The sequence below is a fragment of the Melopsittacus undulatus genome, chromosome Z (assembly GCF_012275295.1).
Source record: "Melopsittacus undulatus isolate bMelUnd1 chromosome Z, bMelUnd1.mat.Z, whole genome shotgun sequence".
In the NCBI taxonomy this organism is placed as follows: Eukaryota; Metazoa; Chordata; class Aves; order Psittaciformes; family Psittaculidae; genus Melopsittacus; species Melopsittacus undulatus.
This window is the reverse complement of record NC_047557.1, coordinates 22222509-22240546: the sequence shown is the minus strand read 5'-3', so window position 1 is coordinate 22240546 and position 18038 is coordinate 22222509. Positions and strand designations below refer to the sequence as shown.

Genomic DNA, 18038 nt, shown 5'->3' with positions numbered 1-18038 from the left:
GTTAGCTTTCTAGTTTTTATATTAACTACTTTTAAATTCATACAAAATGTATATATTAGCACCAACTCATGCACTACCACTGAGCTGCAAAATCTTTAGAATTCACTTTGAATTTGAGCCATCTTCAGGCAGGTTTCATGCTAAGAGCTATGTCTCATTATGTTCTTATTCTGGTTACATCAGGGAATTAGTTCCTGTTTCCCTCATGTCACCAGAAAAAGTGTATTATTTTATCTATAGATACCATACCTATAAAATTCCAGAATACCTCATGTGAAACTTGAAAGGCTGAAGTTCACATACTAAATTTTGACTGCACTGAATCAGTAGGGAAGAGTCTTCACCTAGATTTTTCTTTTTGTCATTTCTATTTAATTTGGTTTTTTTAATAGAAGGCAAGCCCTTTAATTATCTTATTTTTCCTTATATGAAGAAAATACAAAACCTACCTTGATTTTTCAGTGGTAAAGGCATAGTCTCCCTGAGTTTACTTAAAAGGTTTTTCATTTCTCTAATATCTCTGTGGAAACAAAAGTTTAAAGAGATACAATAGAACAGCAGTTGAAGACTGCATGGGGAATGGCTCACGGGATAGCTTTATATGCTGAAATAATGGAGCAATAAATACAAAAATCTATTGGGCAAGCAGCTGGTTCACATACATGTTTCAGAAGATGCATACAATAAAGGGCAGTAGATTTAATAATGGAGCACTTTTAAGCCAGTCTGATATTAACTAGTTTCATCTGGTCCACATTTATGATCTTTTCTGGCACTTCCATATTAAATCATATTAAATGAATTGGTGGGCACAATGTGATCCTAGTGGCAAAATACACAATACATCTTTTAGGACAAGCTAGTACTAATGACAACTTGATATGCCTTATCAGAAGTTTGTAGCTTGTGCCACGAATGTGTTTCATTGTTCAAAAGGAAATTATAATACATGTAGCTAACCCATTATATGTATTGCTGCACACTAACTGAAAATTTGGAAACAGAGATGTCACTCTTATCTCTCTTAGGAGAATCTGGCATGAAATTTTCTAAGTAAATAAAAGAAAATGGTAATAAAATATTGTCTCACAAAGCAAGTTACATTTGGATATGTTTTGAGAGAGGCCAAAAGCTGCAAAAATGTTCCTGTTTTACAGATAGGTGGCACACCAGCAATATTGTGAGCAGGTTTGTAATGTCTAAAAGTTTTCAGGATTTTGCACCTACATGCAAAATGGCTCTTAGAAATAAAGCAGTACGTCTCATAAGAAATTTGTCAGATTTAATCTCCAGGTTACTCTCTCAGTAGAGCTTAGTTTTATACAAACATACATGATAACCATTAACATCTCATCAGCAGCTTAATATGTGAAGACATCAGGTATTTCTTGCAAAGAAATGTTGGCCATCAGGATTACTCCCAGTCTTTCAATTGCACAGTTAAGAGAGTAAGAGAACTCCGCTTTGATAAACCTGTGGATGATGTTCCCCTCCTAAGGCTTCCACATTGATAACTATGGGCAGAAGCAACTGAAATGAACTAGATTCTGTGCTTTCAACTTCTGAATGCAGAGCTGCAGGCCAGCAGATTTGCTTCTTTTAGAGAACCTGGCCCACTAGCAACACAGTTTCCCATGTTTTGTTTTTGCTAATTACCCCCCGTTAACTGGCCAAATTAAGCATGTCACCTCTCTCTGCCCTTATTTTAGGAGTTGCTCGCAGGTATGATAAACGTAACAGAAATGTCAACAGGTGATTTAATTTATCAATGTCTTTAATATTAGCAACACTGACTTCCTAATTGTAAAAGACTACATAAACCCTAGATGAAAATTAGCTTTGTTTAGGACTGAAGTGCTACACATACCTTTCAGTGTGTTCAATATCTGTGGAAACCTGCCATAAATGCTGTTGAATATCCGTTGGTGATGATGATGTGTCTTCTAAAAAAGGTACTTCGGAACTCTCCTCCACTTTAGTATCTAGGATCTTGGCCGAGGCACCAGATTCTTTTCCTTTAAAATATTTAAAGAAAACATATATCCCCATTATTTATTAATTAAACTGTATACTCAGATAATAGCATTGATGTTTTGAGCTCGGTCTTGCAGAGTATAAATGAAGAAAGCAATGAATGCAAACTCTGAGGAAGAACTGCTCATAAAGAGAGCAAGACACCCATCTGCTAATCAGGGTGCTGCTGTGTGTTACTCCTGCCAAAGTAAGAGGTGTTCCAGGGAGGCACATGTGGAGTTTAGAATTTTACATAGTGAGCATTACGAAAGGCTTCACTTAAACTCTAGTGGTTCACATGTGATACAAAACAGAACAAAATAAGCAAGGAAACTACAGCATACATTCTGAAAGCAGCTTCAAAAACTTTGACACTAAAGAACACTGCAATCCATGTCTCCTAGTAATGCTAAGGGAAAACAAGAGACAAAATATTTACTTTGTGATTTTAAAAGCAATATATAGCTGCCACCACTCAGAGCATCACATTTTGAATTTCCATGCTTACACTTGCCTAATTCATGCTCACTATATGGAAATGAAATGCAGTGTTGGAATCGAATGGGAGCTTCATGACAGATCTGCCATTGCCTCTGCCAGGGAGAGAATGGGATAAAGGATGTGGTCCATTACAGTGGAGAATAAGAGAGAGTTAAGTATTGGTGGGATTTTTTGTCATCCTTCCAAACCTCCTTTGGACTGTCTGATGGTATTCCTTTCTGTAATGCAAATACAGTCCTGGCACAACGTACATTTAAATAAGGAAATTCAAATTGGAGTGCATCCCAGACATGTTATTGAGAATTAAAGTTTTTTCCCTTCTGAGTTCTCTCATGAAATGGAGTAAACAATCTCAGAAAGAAAGAAAAATTTCTAAAAATAGAGAAAACCTGCCAGTGTTTAAACCAGTGATATTAGGAGTTGAATAGGAAATGTTTTTTCACCTCACAATTTTTGAAATTTAAAAAAAAATTCACATCAGGAAAAACCCTGAGTAGTTACTATAACATTTGACAAGAAATAACAATGATAGGAATTATATTAATAGGAAAATTATTCCTTTTCTAAAAAAAGAAGATAATATTCTTAGCAACTCATCTGAATGTCAAACTAGACATTACTTGTACTACAGAAGATAGTTGCTTAATGTTTTCATTACTTTTTTAAGTCAGTAGGAATCCCTTCCTGCTTTGCTCTTGACTAAGTCATCTTACTATGATTCCAAGAGATCGCATGACCTGACACAGCAAGTTTACTGTCTGTAACAGACTGATGTACTCTCTCCTTTCTCTGCTCCTTACTTTGGCATCTACTACTAACTTGTGCTTTGTGAGACCCCTCTGTGAGCTACTTTAACCATCAAATGGTAGAAGATTACCACAAAAAAAAAGATCAAATAAAATGTGAAGTTTTCTGATGAAGTGTTTGAAGTCAGTAAAGTTTTAGGTCAGTAAAGAGTGCTTACATGTTTGAGAGCAAGTGCCAGAGGAGGATCATGTGGCCAGAAGCAGTGGAAGGGAGGAAGAAATGAAGGCATGATACAGGGTAGGGCATTAATAAAGAGGAAGAACTGAGTATTTTTCTGGTGGTAACAAGGTATTATGTTGATCCAGCTGCTTCTGGAAAAGCAGCCAAAGACTACTTCCCACATTGTTTGTTTTACTCTGTATCACCCTGTAGGTATAACTTTCCAATTTTTCTGTCTCTTAAATGCAGCTTATGCTGGTTTAGGTACTTCATATTGTACAAGTTTAATAGTTAATTGTGTAAGCTTCGTTATTCATTATTTTTCCCATTACAAGAAGCCCATTACACTACATACTATTACCTCTTACTATTTCTTTGTAAGAGGGTTGCCCCAGGGAAACCATCTAATTTACCAGGGATACCACAAGGTATTACTTGTGAAATGGGGTATTAGTTAATTCTCCCGTTATTTTGAAGTGTTATGTTGAAAATCTGACCTGACTTTTGGTGACATGGTGTCAAGAACAACCCTATCTACAGAAGCATCCTTCAAGCATATGAAAGGTGTTTCAGTGGCAATAATATCAGTACCACATGAAATAACAGTAAAGGTTATTTTTTGCAAGTTGAGAACAGAAGCACTGAGAATGTAACATTCTTTCTGTTAGCACAAAAGAAAACTCTTGTAGATTTAAGAGAAAGAACAGCACAAATTTCAGTTGAAAAGAGCTGTTTAACAGTAATTCTGTTGTATTTTGAGCAATTCATGAAGCCTTTCTTCAATCACTTGAAAAGAGTTAGAGTCAGCTAATAATAAAGGTTTTGCTTTAATAATGTATATGACTCAGGCTCAATGTTTCTACTACATGGCACAGCCTGTAGGGAAACAAAAGCTTTTCAAATCTTCTTATATTCCTAGTGGTGGTAAGGATAGCTTTTCTGTTACACATTCTTAAAATAGGGATATGAATCCTACATTTTACTTTCAATTTAGTGAGTAGACTTCTATTAACTTCAGTTGGACTTTGATTATGCCCACAGTGTTGTTAAAGGTGTTCATATATGCTTGCTGCTCTTGCCAGTTGACTAGGCAGAGGCTCTTTTTACTGTGAAATTTTAAGATAAAGCATGATTACTCTTTATCTTTTAGCCTCTAATTCAGCTTTTTTTTTTTTTACTTGCCTTTGGTACAAAATTAAATTTATCGAATTAAATAATTGTGAACATCAAATTTGAGCTTTATTGATGCTAAATAAAAGGGTAGAAAATAATCAGTTCACTAAGGTTACATACAACATCTGTGATCACTGTGCTTAATGTGTTTCCCTTGCTCTGCTCCGTATTGCTAGTCATGCTACCCTGTGCACATACTCAGTCATCACCTGCTTTGCAGAGAAACTCATGTAATGAATAAAGGACCTATTATAGGCACCTCAGAGCTAGATAGATTTTACTACAGATGAACTGGACAGATATTTCAGGGGAACAACAGAATTTAACAAAGCTGACAGAACCTCTCTCTCAAAAAGAAGGTGGCATTTGCATCAAACCTCTACCCTGCTATTAAGGATAAATGCATAAGTTGTAGATCACAGCTTAATTAAATGAAAAGGAGAATGTAAAAAGTGGAATAGGAAAGAATCACATAAGAAGTAAACAAGAAACATGGTAAATATGGCTAACAGCCTGAGGAACTTCATTCCTGACTCACATATGGGACCTGCAGAACTCAAGTGATTGTCCTTCGTTATTACTAAAGAAAACACAGTAGGAATAAATCTGTGGTAGAAGTTGTGTTGTCCTCCTTCCATGCCTGTTTTTGTTCTGTTCATTTTGGTCTCTTCAGTGTCCACTTGAGAAGGGGCAAGTCTCTGGATTTTTTAAGTGCTTGTTTCTCCACATCTGTGTGCTTTTCTCTCATGTCTTATCCTTCCTGTGTAAGTAGTATGTGTAAGTAATTACACATATCTACTACCAGTTTTAAAATAGATTTCTGAGACTGCAGTAATTTCACTAAGCAATCATTCCTTTCTCCTCCAAGACCCTAAAAATCATGTAATTTAAACAAACCAAATAAAACAAAATCCCTTCACTGAATTGAGGGTTTATTTTGTAATCTGTAACACAAGTTATCACAGGCTTTTAAGTACTACCTTAAGGAAATAACATGTTGTTATTACAAGATGCATACTGGAAAAACAACAGTTACACTATTAATTTCTAGAGTGGTATATGATACACAATTATCTGTGATTTCATATCAAATCTGTGATTTTATGTATCAAGAATGCAGGAATTACTTTCCTCAAACTCAGCACAAACAGCTATCAGTTTCAGACCTTGTATTTCTTAGACAAGGGAGCTTTAACTATTTTTACAGCATGTTTTGAACTCTGGAGAACACCTCCAGTTCATTTTAACTGTTCCCTCTTGCCTTTGATGTGTTGTATGGGCCCACTCCCTTGGTTATTAAAGTAAGTGCCTTGCTCACATGCTGCATAGCTAACTAACAGAATTATTGTAATCTGCTATTTAGGATTTTACAGAATACTTTGTAATATATAATTGTATAACCAAACAAGTCAATTATTCCTGTAGAGTATCCTAAGAAATTAATGGCTTCTATATATATATATAGACATTAAATTTCAATAATGTGCATTTCCACAGTGACATGCTATAATGATTCAATTATAATAAAAATATTTTACAGTTCCTCACAGTGAAATTAATATATTATTATCATTCATATATGAATCTGCAAAGCTCCTTTATCTGTTATGTTTACATATTAAACATACAATTAAGTTCTTTATAAGGTATCAGTAAAAACATCTGACTGCAAAATATTTGTGGCTTGAATACAGCAACATATGCTGAAGTGCACTTAAGAACTCTGCAGTAATTCTGGGTTGTCCCAGTGTGGGACCTTGACAACTTCAGTATTAATTTGGAAAAGGGCTAATCTAATACTAATATAAGGTTAAGTAATCTAATATTGGGATTGTGGAAAAGAGGAATAATAAACTATATGATCAGCTAACCAAACATATAGTAGCTACAAAAAGCTTCAATTAAGGCTACTTTCATTGCATCCTTTGGAGACTTTCTGAATGTTGAGTTTTACAGTCATAATGTGTTTTCAACACTTGGCTTTTTGGGTGTATGTATCTTAGAAAAGAATTATAGAGAGCACTTACCTCAGTTTACTTACTGCATAACACAGCTGGAAATATTTATGACTTTTGGCCCCACTGTGACTGTTACATCTCAAAGAAATAACAGACTATATGACTTTTCTAGCAGAGTTTGTATGACAGTAGTAAGTTTATCTAAAGTCCTATAAACATGCAAGAAATTTCTGTACAGGAAGCTTGGTATATACTATACGTTATATATAGGACTGTTCTGTACAACAGAAAGAACAGATAGAGAGATGAGAAGATCAGTGCTGTGAAAGACAGTGAAGATACTTAGAGCTCAGCCCTTCAAACTATAGTTGGTATTTTGTTAAAAAGCATCTGTTTCTCAGTAGGGAACACTGAGTTTCTCTTGGGAAAAGAGCATCAGCATCAGCCCACTGCCTTAGTTCTGTAGTTTGTTTGATAACAATCTCATCAAGATACTAGTATGCACATTACTATTTATTAACTGGAGTTTGCTGAGAAAAGCCTACATGTTATCCTACTTGAATATCTGATGTTTGAGTAAGAACACAAATTGGTGAAATCTCATGGGAGAGTTAAAAACCTTGCAAGCTACGTACTCAACAGTTAATGGTACCTGAAAATGAAAAATATTACATTCAAATGGAAAATATTACTTTCAGAAATGAGCTTCAAGACACAACAAAAACATCAGACATGCATATTTATGAATTAAGCAAAGATGTTTTCTAAGGGTAGTAGTCTTTATACCAAGGAAAATTATTAATCTTTTTTTAATATGGTCACTCAGATGGTGAAGAACTAAACAGGTGAAAAAGTAAAAAAGCTATATACTAGAAACAGCACAATGCATTTTATGATGGTGAAGTTACCAGCTCCTTCATTCCCCAAGATAGATTTATGTAGGTACTTTGCCTACACTGCAGTACCACTCTCCAAAAGTAAGGAAATTAAAGAAAGGTATGGGCTCATTCTGCTCCTTGGAAAATAGTACGTTTTGGCAGAACGTAGAATAAATAGGTTGGAAAGCCATCTCGTCTAATACCCTACCGAAAGCAGGGTCAACTTGCATCACATTATTCACAGCTATTTGAGTTATTAGTATCTCCAAGGATGGAGATTTCACAGCCTCTTTGGGTGCCTCTTGAGTATATGACTATTTTCAGTGTGAAAAAAACCCATATAACTGGAATTCCCCTTGTGGCATGATACCTTTAAAATACTTCTAGATGTTGCAAACACCCAGTATTTATTATACAAGATCAATGTTCTATTGGCTAAGTTCCAAAATTCAAATTACCTGAATCACTGCAATTGTACATGTTTTGCCTATTATGAATTTTTCTCAAAGAATGTCATAGAAATTTAGAGTCAAGCTACTATGATTATCTCTACATGGATACAGGACAAAAATTACTATATTTAGCAATGGGAGAATAGCTACCATAACTTTATAGTGAGAAGAGGAAATAATGATGGACAAAAGTACAGCCAAATAGGAACTAAGGTGGTCCATACTATAATGCTGTAATTAACCTTATCCAATTTAGACATCTAATGGCTTGATATTAAGTTATTAACGTAGATTCCATCCAAAGGCAAAAGGGAGAGACATGGATATATCAGGGTTACTCAGTCACCTCAAGCTACTTTCTTTCTGCAATTACAGAAGATGGTTTGACAACTGTAGCCAATGCTAGGAAATGCAATACAATCTGTCATAAAAAATGATGATTCATTTTAGCAGCTACTGTCAACTGTTATATGATGGCTCTGTTAATTCTGTCTCTTCCTATTTTATAGATTTCTTTTAGACTTGAGAAAATCACTGAAAAGCTCAAATGAGCAGTTATAAACCTCTATGTCTTAATTTAACAATAAAAAAATAATTTGATTTAGCTGTATGCTATAGCTAGATGTGAAGAATACATTATGAGATCTTTCAGGGTGACAGGAAATATATAAGGTTCATTACAAAACCTACATTACAGCTCATTACAGAACTTCATCTTGTCTTCACCTAATAAATTCTGCTGAGATATTGTCTGGGAAAAGGGCAGTTACAATCAGCAGAGATATGCTCCCAAACAATGTATTCCATCAATGAGTAATGAGGTTACTAAGTAACCTATTCAGTAAATTATCTGCATTTCTACATCTTCCTTTTAGTATGTGGCTAATCAAATATAAGATCATTAGAGAGAAGCAACTTTGCTGAAGCAAGAGCATCTCCTTTGTGTGTAAAAGTACTCTTTGAGATAGTTTTCAGTTCCCAGTCTTGTATCTAGTTTTATGAAGGTGAGCCAGTTTCTGACCATATGTATCTGTCTTTTGCTCCAAGCTGGCATCTCTGCAGAAGTAACAACTGGGACAGTAAGAGATCAGTTTAGTACTAAAACCATGCCATACTGCTCTACCTACCACATGCCCTCAAATACTGCACCAGACAAATGCCTCTTACAAAATGACTAAGATAGTTTGCCCACTGATCTGACCAACGACAGATAAAACTTTTGAGATCACTCTTAAAAAAATTATTTCAGACTTCTAAACTTCAAGGACATTAGAGATAAATGCCTGATATGACACCCTTCTGTAAGAATAATGATAAAGAAGCAGAAATACAGCTGTTTTTTCAGTAGCTGAAGAGCTTCAGTGTTACAGTTCATTTTACAGTTTGGTGCTTGTCATGGTTTAACCCCAGCCAGCAACTAAGCCCCACAGAGCCACTCACTCACTCCTCCCTGGTGGGGTGGGAGAGAGAAATGGAAGAGTAGAAGTGAGAAAACTCATGGGTTGAGCTCAAGACAGTTGAGAAGGGAAAAAGCAAAGCTGTGCATGCAAGCACAGTTCATTCACCACTGCCTATGCACAGGCAGGTGTTCAGCCATCCCCAAGAGAGCAGGGCTTCATCATGTGTGGTGGTTACTTTGGAAAACAAACACCATCATCATGGAAGGTCCCCACTTCTTTCTTCTCCCTGCCAGCTTTACATGCTGAGTATGATGGTATGGACTATCTCTGTGGTCAGTTGGGGTTGGCTGTCCTGGCTCTGTCCCTTCCCAACTTCTTGTGCACCAGCAGCCTACTTGCTGGTGGCGTGAGGTGAGAAGCAGAAAAAGTCTTGATGTTGTGTATGCACTGCTCAGCAGAAATGAAAACATCCCTGCATTGTAAACTGTGGCAGCACAAACCTAAACCAGACCATACTGGCTACTATGAAGAAATCTATGCCAGCCAAAACCAGCACAGTGCTTTGTCTATCAGAAATACCCAACCATACCCTCACAAGACTGTGTTCTGTTTTCTTCTTTAAATCTATATATTTGAGCAATTCCATACCTTTCCGATGAAACTGCAGTGATCCTAGCAGACATATGGACTTTAGCATTTCTGTTGTGTACATTTCTAAGCAACACTGTAACTGGATGTATAGTCTACAGATTTCAGGATGAATTTCACCATCTTCCGGGCTGCAGTAAAAGAGAAAAGAATTTGTTAGGAATGGGACTGGAAGGACGTGAGGGTCATCAAATCCATTTCCTTGCTGTTGCAAGCAACCACATCATAATCTGCTTCATAAACTATAAAGCTATGTGTATATGATAAAAAAAACCCAACTTTTATATCAAGCTTTATTTACAAAAATACTTCAGCTCTACAAAGCTCCAAGCTTAAACCAGCAAAACTCGGGTTGTCTTTGGTAAAATTGCATGTCCTTATTTACTCCTCTGCTTGTTTTTGGAAAAAGGGGTAAATAAATGACTGTGATCTCTTTTCCTCTTTAAAAGCTTTAGATAAGTATATTCTGGTAGATTGAAGTGTTCTTTTGCCATTCAGTTTCAGTTACCCTTGGTCCTGGTGCAGAGGCAGGATATTGCATGGCCACTTTCACAGTCACCGTGCAGTTACAAATCCTGGATAAGGTATAATTAACCCTACTTTGAAGACACTCATCAGGAAAAAGTCATCTGTAGTCGTTTAGTTCTACAGTTTCTACCTGAACTTCTTCATGCTCCCCCCGTGTTTAAATATTGCACAAAGAGGAGAGTTTTTTTCAGAGTAGTAACTCTCTTGAAAACAGAAACTGAAATACAGAGTAATCCTTCACCTTCAACAAATTGTTTAGGACACTAGGAAAATAATTTATACAGATCCAGGAGCCAATTTGCATGCCTGGCTGTAAAATCAGACATTAAACCTCATTTTTGTAGTCTAATAATGCAGCATGGAGATAAACATACTTTTTAATAAATGTAACTGTTTCTGTAAGTGATTTACACTAACAAAGTGATGTATCCAGTCATATCCCAAAACTAGGTTTTCAATGCTCCAAGGTGCAATAAGTGGCAAGACTGAAGAGTCAGGATTTCAGCCATTTCATGTTCAGACATTCCTGCTATTTGTTTACTACATAGTGATGTTAAATGGTAAACTAACCCTCAAAAATGCATTTTATAACAGCTAGAGGAACCTGCTTTTCTAAATAACCTGAACATAATGCCATTTCTGGTTACTATTGCTAAGAAACAACAAAAAAAAATTTCAGCATGCTTTCTTTCAGATTTCTAGACTATGAATAATGTAAGTGAAGCTTTTACGATAAAAAGATTGCTAACATTCTTTATAGTGATTGAGTTTCCTGTGGTTAAATTGATGCTTCAAAAGACCCTGCTGTGTATGAGAGAAAAGCAGACTTCTGGATTTCCTTAAGAAAACCAAAGCAGATAAATGATTGCTGATAAATTATCACAAGTAATAATTTTATCTTAATAATTATTATAAATAAATTATTTGCTGATAAATTTTTTGTAGCAACAATAAATTCTACTGCTAGAGTCAAATTTCTTAATGACAATTTAGGCCAAAGGTTTTGAAAGCTATAGCAAACAATGTTTATCTAAACTGATGATATAGGTTATTCCTTTTCAAGGGTAAGAGGGCATTATTTATACCCAGATTCAGGGTCCATTCAAAATGTTACATCCAGCTCCTTTGTCAAGAACAAAACCTAAACCCTCTATTTTGAGGAAAATTTGATCAGTTTATGCTGATACAATTTTCCTGAAGTTCAATTCAAATGAATACTGCACATTTAAACCTGGTAATTCTTGGTATTTGATATTCACCATTATTTCTAACAAAGACAACCATACATTGCCTAGAAAGTGTGCAGCTTCTGCCACTGACTTCAGTGATACTGATGAAGAATATACCCAGTGATATCCTGGGTTAAGAATATAAATCCAGTTTAAGGTAGGCCCTGATGTAGGTGGCTCAGTGAGCAGGATAAAGGAGCCGTCTCAAAGAAATTACTGATTCAAGGACTTGCCATAATCTGCCTTCACTGAGGAAGAAGCTGTGGTCTTCCAAGGTCCTTAAGAGTTTCTGTCCCTCCAAGTGACATCAGAAATCAAATGAGATCATGAAGGTCTTAATGAATTAGTGAAAACCTTCCAAAAAGGAAGAAGCAACCTCAGCACTTCCGCAGAATATGAAAGAGGCCTACTGATGCTCATACATGCCAATGAAAATCAAGAAAACTACAAATCACAGTAGCAGCAAACTGTACAATCAAGAACACTTACACAGGGAGAAGGTGCAGCTAAAAGAAAAAAAAAAAAAAAAAAAGGTAACATAGGAAAAGACTGAAGATTGAAATGATACTGGACTCAGTCAGCCCCAGCTGCCAACCCCTTACAAAGCAGACCTTATTAAAAAAAGCAGGAAATGACTGGGGTACGAATTACAATTCCTGTGGTCCTTGTTATCTCAGTAACAACACCATACATGTCGTAATAAATCTGCCCATCCTAGGAGCTTGATTTCTTTTGGCTAGGCTATAAATGTGCATTTCTCTTAAGCCACATCTATATTTCTGCTTTTGAAGTGAAGTCTTTAAGTGAGTTTGCTGGAAAAATATGCCATGCAAGATAGGGTATTTCCTGCATCTTATCATAAATACAGAATAAAGCTATGGTGGCAAAACAAAAAGGGTTCACCCTCAATACCCTGCAGACATCTTTTCAGATGCTTCATATCCTATTCTCAGTGATTCCAACCCAGAAAACATTTGATAGCCTGAAGACCCTGAATAATTTTCCTGAAAAATTAGCTACCTGACAGACTTTTTTCTTTATTCAGAGTCAAGTCCTTAACTGTGTATGAAAACATGTATCTCCTAGAAATGGATCTGTGTTCAAATCCCACATTCTTCCCAAAGTATACAAAAAGAAGTATTCTTAGTGACCGCATAAGCAATAGTATAAAAAAATAAAGAATGCTAGTTCTGAAATACTGAAAATTATGCTTAGAAAACAATTTAGCATTACAACACACACACATGCACACAAAATCGGTTTGGGATAAAATTAATTTGATTTTTTAAAACTGTACTTCATTGCAGACTCCTCAAACACTTTGAAGTTCTTACAATATTTTGTACTTTTTTACCTTGAATTACGTATGTAGTATCTTTTATCTTGCATTAATTCGAAGTATCTAGTCCTGTCTTAAAAAGAATTAAATCTCAACATTCTTTGCAGTTGTGTTTGCCATTTCTTTAATTTTTAACCAATCTGTTTGTTATATGAATTGCAGCTGTTAGATCTGTGATCACTTAGCTGATTAGAAATGGACTGCTGTCTCTACATAAACAGTAACCATCAATTTAACAGCATTTCTTTTCAAATTGGCAGATGGCAGGAAGGGTTTTTAATGTAATCATATTTTTATTAATTAAATGAGATAAACCACATGTAATCCAGATATCAGTTTAATTTGTTTTACTATAAATCAGGAGCAGTTCTTCAAAAGTAGACTTATTTCTAAATCATACTAGCATTTTCAAGATCAGCCTCTAGTCCTTCAGTTTGCATATACTAGTCTTAAGGATCTCAACATTTTCGTTACAACAGTTGCTACAAAACTGGATGAATCCTACAGCAGAATAGATTTGTCATGTTTGATATAGGAGGCAGTTCCAGGAATAAATGTAACCTTATAGAATTCATCTAATCAAATACAGCATGAACCAGCAACTAGCCAAATACAGCAAAAGTACAGCATACCACTTTTTCTTTCTCTGGAACAGTATTTTAAATTTCTGAACTTTCTCTGATAGCTAAATCTAAGAATCATGTGGTATATATTTACATAATACATAATACTCTTTTACTGTCCTGATTTATCTGACCTTTTTAGCTTACAGATGAGATTTTTTCATACCCCTTTGTGTCACATACTCTTGTATGTGCATTGAATACTATTCCCAAGTTCAGCACCATGGATTTCCTGCAGTAGATGCATCCTTTTTTCCCCCATCATCTGCATTACATACTGTTGCAGCTCTTTCCCTATGAGCACACACACACAATAATTTCATTTAAGCTATCCTTACCAAAAGAGAGATTACAAAAACAATTTAGGAGTATAGAATTTAGCTTAAGTTTCCATATTTAGCCTTCAGGTCCAAAATTTAGCTTTTCAAACTTACGGCTTATTTCATGTAATATGTAAGTCCTGGAGCCCTACCATCATACACACAAGCACATTCAGTTTCTGCTTCAGTTTCATAGATACCTCTACTGTCTTTCTGAGCAGGGTTTCCTCTGTCCCGAAGACAAACAATTACATAACTTTTTAAAAATGGATTAATGTCATTGACTTGCCTATTCCACCTGCAGGGCATTGTTCCATAAACATTCAAGTGCAAAGTGGAACCTGCGAAAAAATAAAGCCACTACGGATAGTAACAATGACCTTTTTCTGCTCAGTCATGAGAGCTTTCTCTGAGAGAGAGATACATATTCACTCCACTCACTTATGCAAGCAAAGCTGAACCTTTCTAGCTCTTCTGAAAGCTAGGATTCTTTAACCACGAGCGTACCACTAAGAGGAGTATGTTAACTTACATCTTGAGAAGATAATTTCCTTGTAGCAGATTATGGTTGTCCTATTTTTATCTGCATTGTTTGAAGTGTTAGAAATCGTTAGATATTTTAGAAATCATGGCCATTACAGGAACTTTATTTACAATATTGAATCTTTATTCCTTTCCAGCTGTCACTGCAAAATGAGTAAGGGTCTGCACTCTGGTGTAAGAAAATGTCATTTTACTCATACAGGTATTAAATTTCTAAGAAGCAAAAATGGTGAAAAGCTTGTTTTGTGAACGGTGAAAAGGTTTTTGGTCTAACTGACAGAATTTTTGATTGTGCAAATTAAGAAAGCCGCAATTATACACAAGATGATTGGCTTATAGGCCAATACAAATTTATCAGTGGCTTGCTATTCACAAGTGAGTTGGAAGATTAATCAGAAAGCACAGCAATAAGCATTTTCATTGACTTTTTTTCCTGTGTTTATCTAATGTATTCTTGTAAACTATGTTTATGAAGAGCATGCGAATAAGAACTAGAAACGTCTATGATGATATATGCATATTCTGATCCATTCTTGTTTTTTTCCAGAATATGGAGAATCTGTAATGAGACTGTGTCAAAATTCTTCTCTGATTTGCAAATCCAAAACAACAGCAGTGACATCCAAGAAAAATATTTTTAATTATCTAAAGTTTATACAATAAGAATTATTTCCAGGCCACTGCCCTCACGGATTTTCTCAAACTGTTTAATTAGCATTTAATTGCAATAATGACCACAAGGATTCCATTAGTTTGCAACCAAACAGTTCTCTCCTATTCATGTGTATAGGCTTCATTTTCATCTCTGAAAGCCACATGCTCTGATGCCAGTGCACATAAAGATTTTGTTTACAGTTCCTGAAGTACATTCTCTGTAGCGGGCTTAAAATTTCCCTTTAATGTGCCATCAGTTTCACTTCTTTCAGTGATTTTCTGTATGTTCAGTGTCATGCCATAAGAAATGCTGAAGTGGACTAGTACGAATGTAATTTTCAGTGAGATGATTATGATGTGTTTATTATGAAATAGCAATATAACAAATTCGTATTTACAAAGAAAAGTTTATGCAAACTTGTATTAGTAACCCCCAAAGTCAGCTACTCTGTTTCAATTAGTCCAGCTGCTTTCTGTATGAAGACCACTTACATATTCAAGAGAAATCTCACACTACACAGTCTCATAAGAGTACTATGCTAAGGTCTGTTCTCAATGGAGCTGTTCAATAGCTCATGTGGAGCTGAACATATGAAAGCTAGCTCAGCACTGAGCACCTGCCCATGAGCCAAACACCAGTTCCTCATCACTGACTTCTAAGCACAGCTGCCACAAAGCTGTGAATAGGAATTGTGCTCACTTCATGCATCCACTGTGGAGCAGAAATGTTCTTGCTTCTCTACCCACTTAGGCAAGATAAAGACATACTGATAACCTTTATGGGATTTTTCAGGATACTTCATCTGACAGGGCAGAACTGCTGCCTTTCACAAGATGAATGCAATGAATGGCCCATATAGGAAAGGATGAAGGACAGAATTTATGGAATTCTTTGTCTCTGAGAAAGACTCTTGACTTGTCAGTGAAGTGGCAAGACACACATGTTCCCATACATGAGGAAGACAAAATGATGAGAAAAGTGTGCATGGGCTTATGCCAATGTTTCTCGTGTAAGGTAAAGTTTATACGTCCATACAAGCTGGCATATTGTTTAATATCTGTCAGACTTTACTCCCATATGGTCTTCACTAGAAAACAGTAGGCTTTGCTCTTTAAAGAGAACTCAGAGAAAAGGTTCCTTTATAAGAGACTTTTTGGTTTTGCTTTTAGTAATAAAAACTGCATAAACTGCCAGATGGTTAGCTTATTAATAACAACAACAATATTTCCCATAATGAGGACTGTAGGATTGTTTATCTGACCCAGAAACACTTGCTGATATCTAGTCATTTGGCTCAGAATTTCCTTTTATCTCTCTGCTATACTATGCTGATAACCGTACATTAATAGTTCTAAATATCCTGTCCCTTTTTCTAGTAGGAATTTCTGTAGTTGCTGCATGGGAACTGTATCACCAGCGTGCCATAAAGGGTAAAAGTCCTTATTCAAAGATACGAATAGCACTCACTTGATAAGAAACTCATACTACTGTGTCAGCCATACTTCTGCAGTTTGAGAGCCCTGAGATATATATGTATTAAAGGTACTTATAAGAAAGAAAATACTGGTTTATTCCTTTATAAAAAAAGTAGTTTAAGTTATGCAGTTTCTCAGGCTGCTATTAAAATTAAAAATACAAATTTTGTAAATACAGCTTCAATAAATAACACTACATTTTAATAATCTAACTACTGCTAAAACCGACGTTTTTCTTACCATAAAATCATGCTTCTTAAAAATCAGGTCATGTTGTTCAACTAAGTATGTTAACGGAGCACTGACAAGAGGTGGAATTTACTTTCCCTTGTATTTCCCTAAACTGATATTTAAAACAGAACCTATAGAGGGAGCTCTTATACCAACTATGCAGCGCCTGATACACCCAAGAAAGGTGAATGCAACTCTGGGTAATAATTTTAAAATACAAGAATAAGCATGACTAAAATGCAACTCCTTAGTATGAAAAGGCAAAGAGTGAAATTCCTTTTTTTTTCTTTTCAAAATAATGATCAGATTATTTTATTGTTGGTTACACCTGAAAAATACCTTTAGGTTTTCCTGAATTCTCACAGCTGCTCAGCATTCATAGTTCCATTGAAATAAACGAAACTTAAGACTACTGAAAGTAAATTTTATGGGCTAATTATGAATTTAACTCAAGAATTTTGAGTTACATTTACAACAGAGCAGCACTTTACTATCAACAACATTTAAAAATACATACTGATGTTATTATCTCTGGTTAAAAGACTAGTTAAGATTTATGAACGGTCTGATACACTTTTTAGTGAAAGTATTGTTTTGACAAATTCCATGCTTAACTCTAAGGAAAAGTATCATTTTATGAATGGTATCAATAGTTCTATATTCTAACAAGCTGATGTAAAGATAGATATGTTTTAGACATACAATGAAGACTGTGTTCAAAAGAAAAAGGAAAATAATCTTTACCAAATCAGATGTGAAAATGAATTAATCAAATTCTGCCTGACACCCCATATATTTCCATGAAAAGAAAGGTAGATCAACTTGAGAAGCTGTGAAAAATCACTGTCTGTAAACATTACCCTGTAGATTGTCTCTTAATATCAGAAACACTGGAGTTTAGAAATAAATAACAGCTACAAATATGATCTGGAAACAAGATCTATCTCAAACATTATGCTGCTTCTGCTAGAATGAAAACTTTGACGAATACAGTGGATGAGATACTCTTAATCCCCTTAGATACTGAGGGCAAGAGACTGCTCCAATTATGGCTCAAGCACAGCAGCCTACTAAACCTGCCTCTGATTTTGTACCTTAAAAACATA

The 18038-nt window shown here is 35.4% G+C and overlaps 1 protein-coding gene across 1 annotated transcript in view; it reads right to left on the bottom strand.

Annotated features, from left to right (window-relative positions):
- RGS7BP (regulator of G protein signaling 7 binding protein) overlaps positions 1-18038 on the bottom strand; it is a 38073-nt gene that overhangs the window by 1578 nt on the left and 18457 nt on the right. The window contains exons 3-5 of the mRNA XM_031051630.2: positions 9990-10120; positions 1868-2015; positions 450-520 (exon numbers count right to left, since the gene is read on the bottom strand). Coding sequence (XP_030907490.2) covers positions 450-520; positions 1868-2015; positions 9990-10120 — 350 coding nt within the window. The remainder of the gene's footprint in view (positions 1-449; positions 521-1867; positions 2016-9989; positions 10121-18038) is intronic.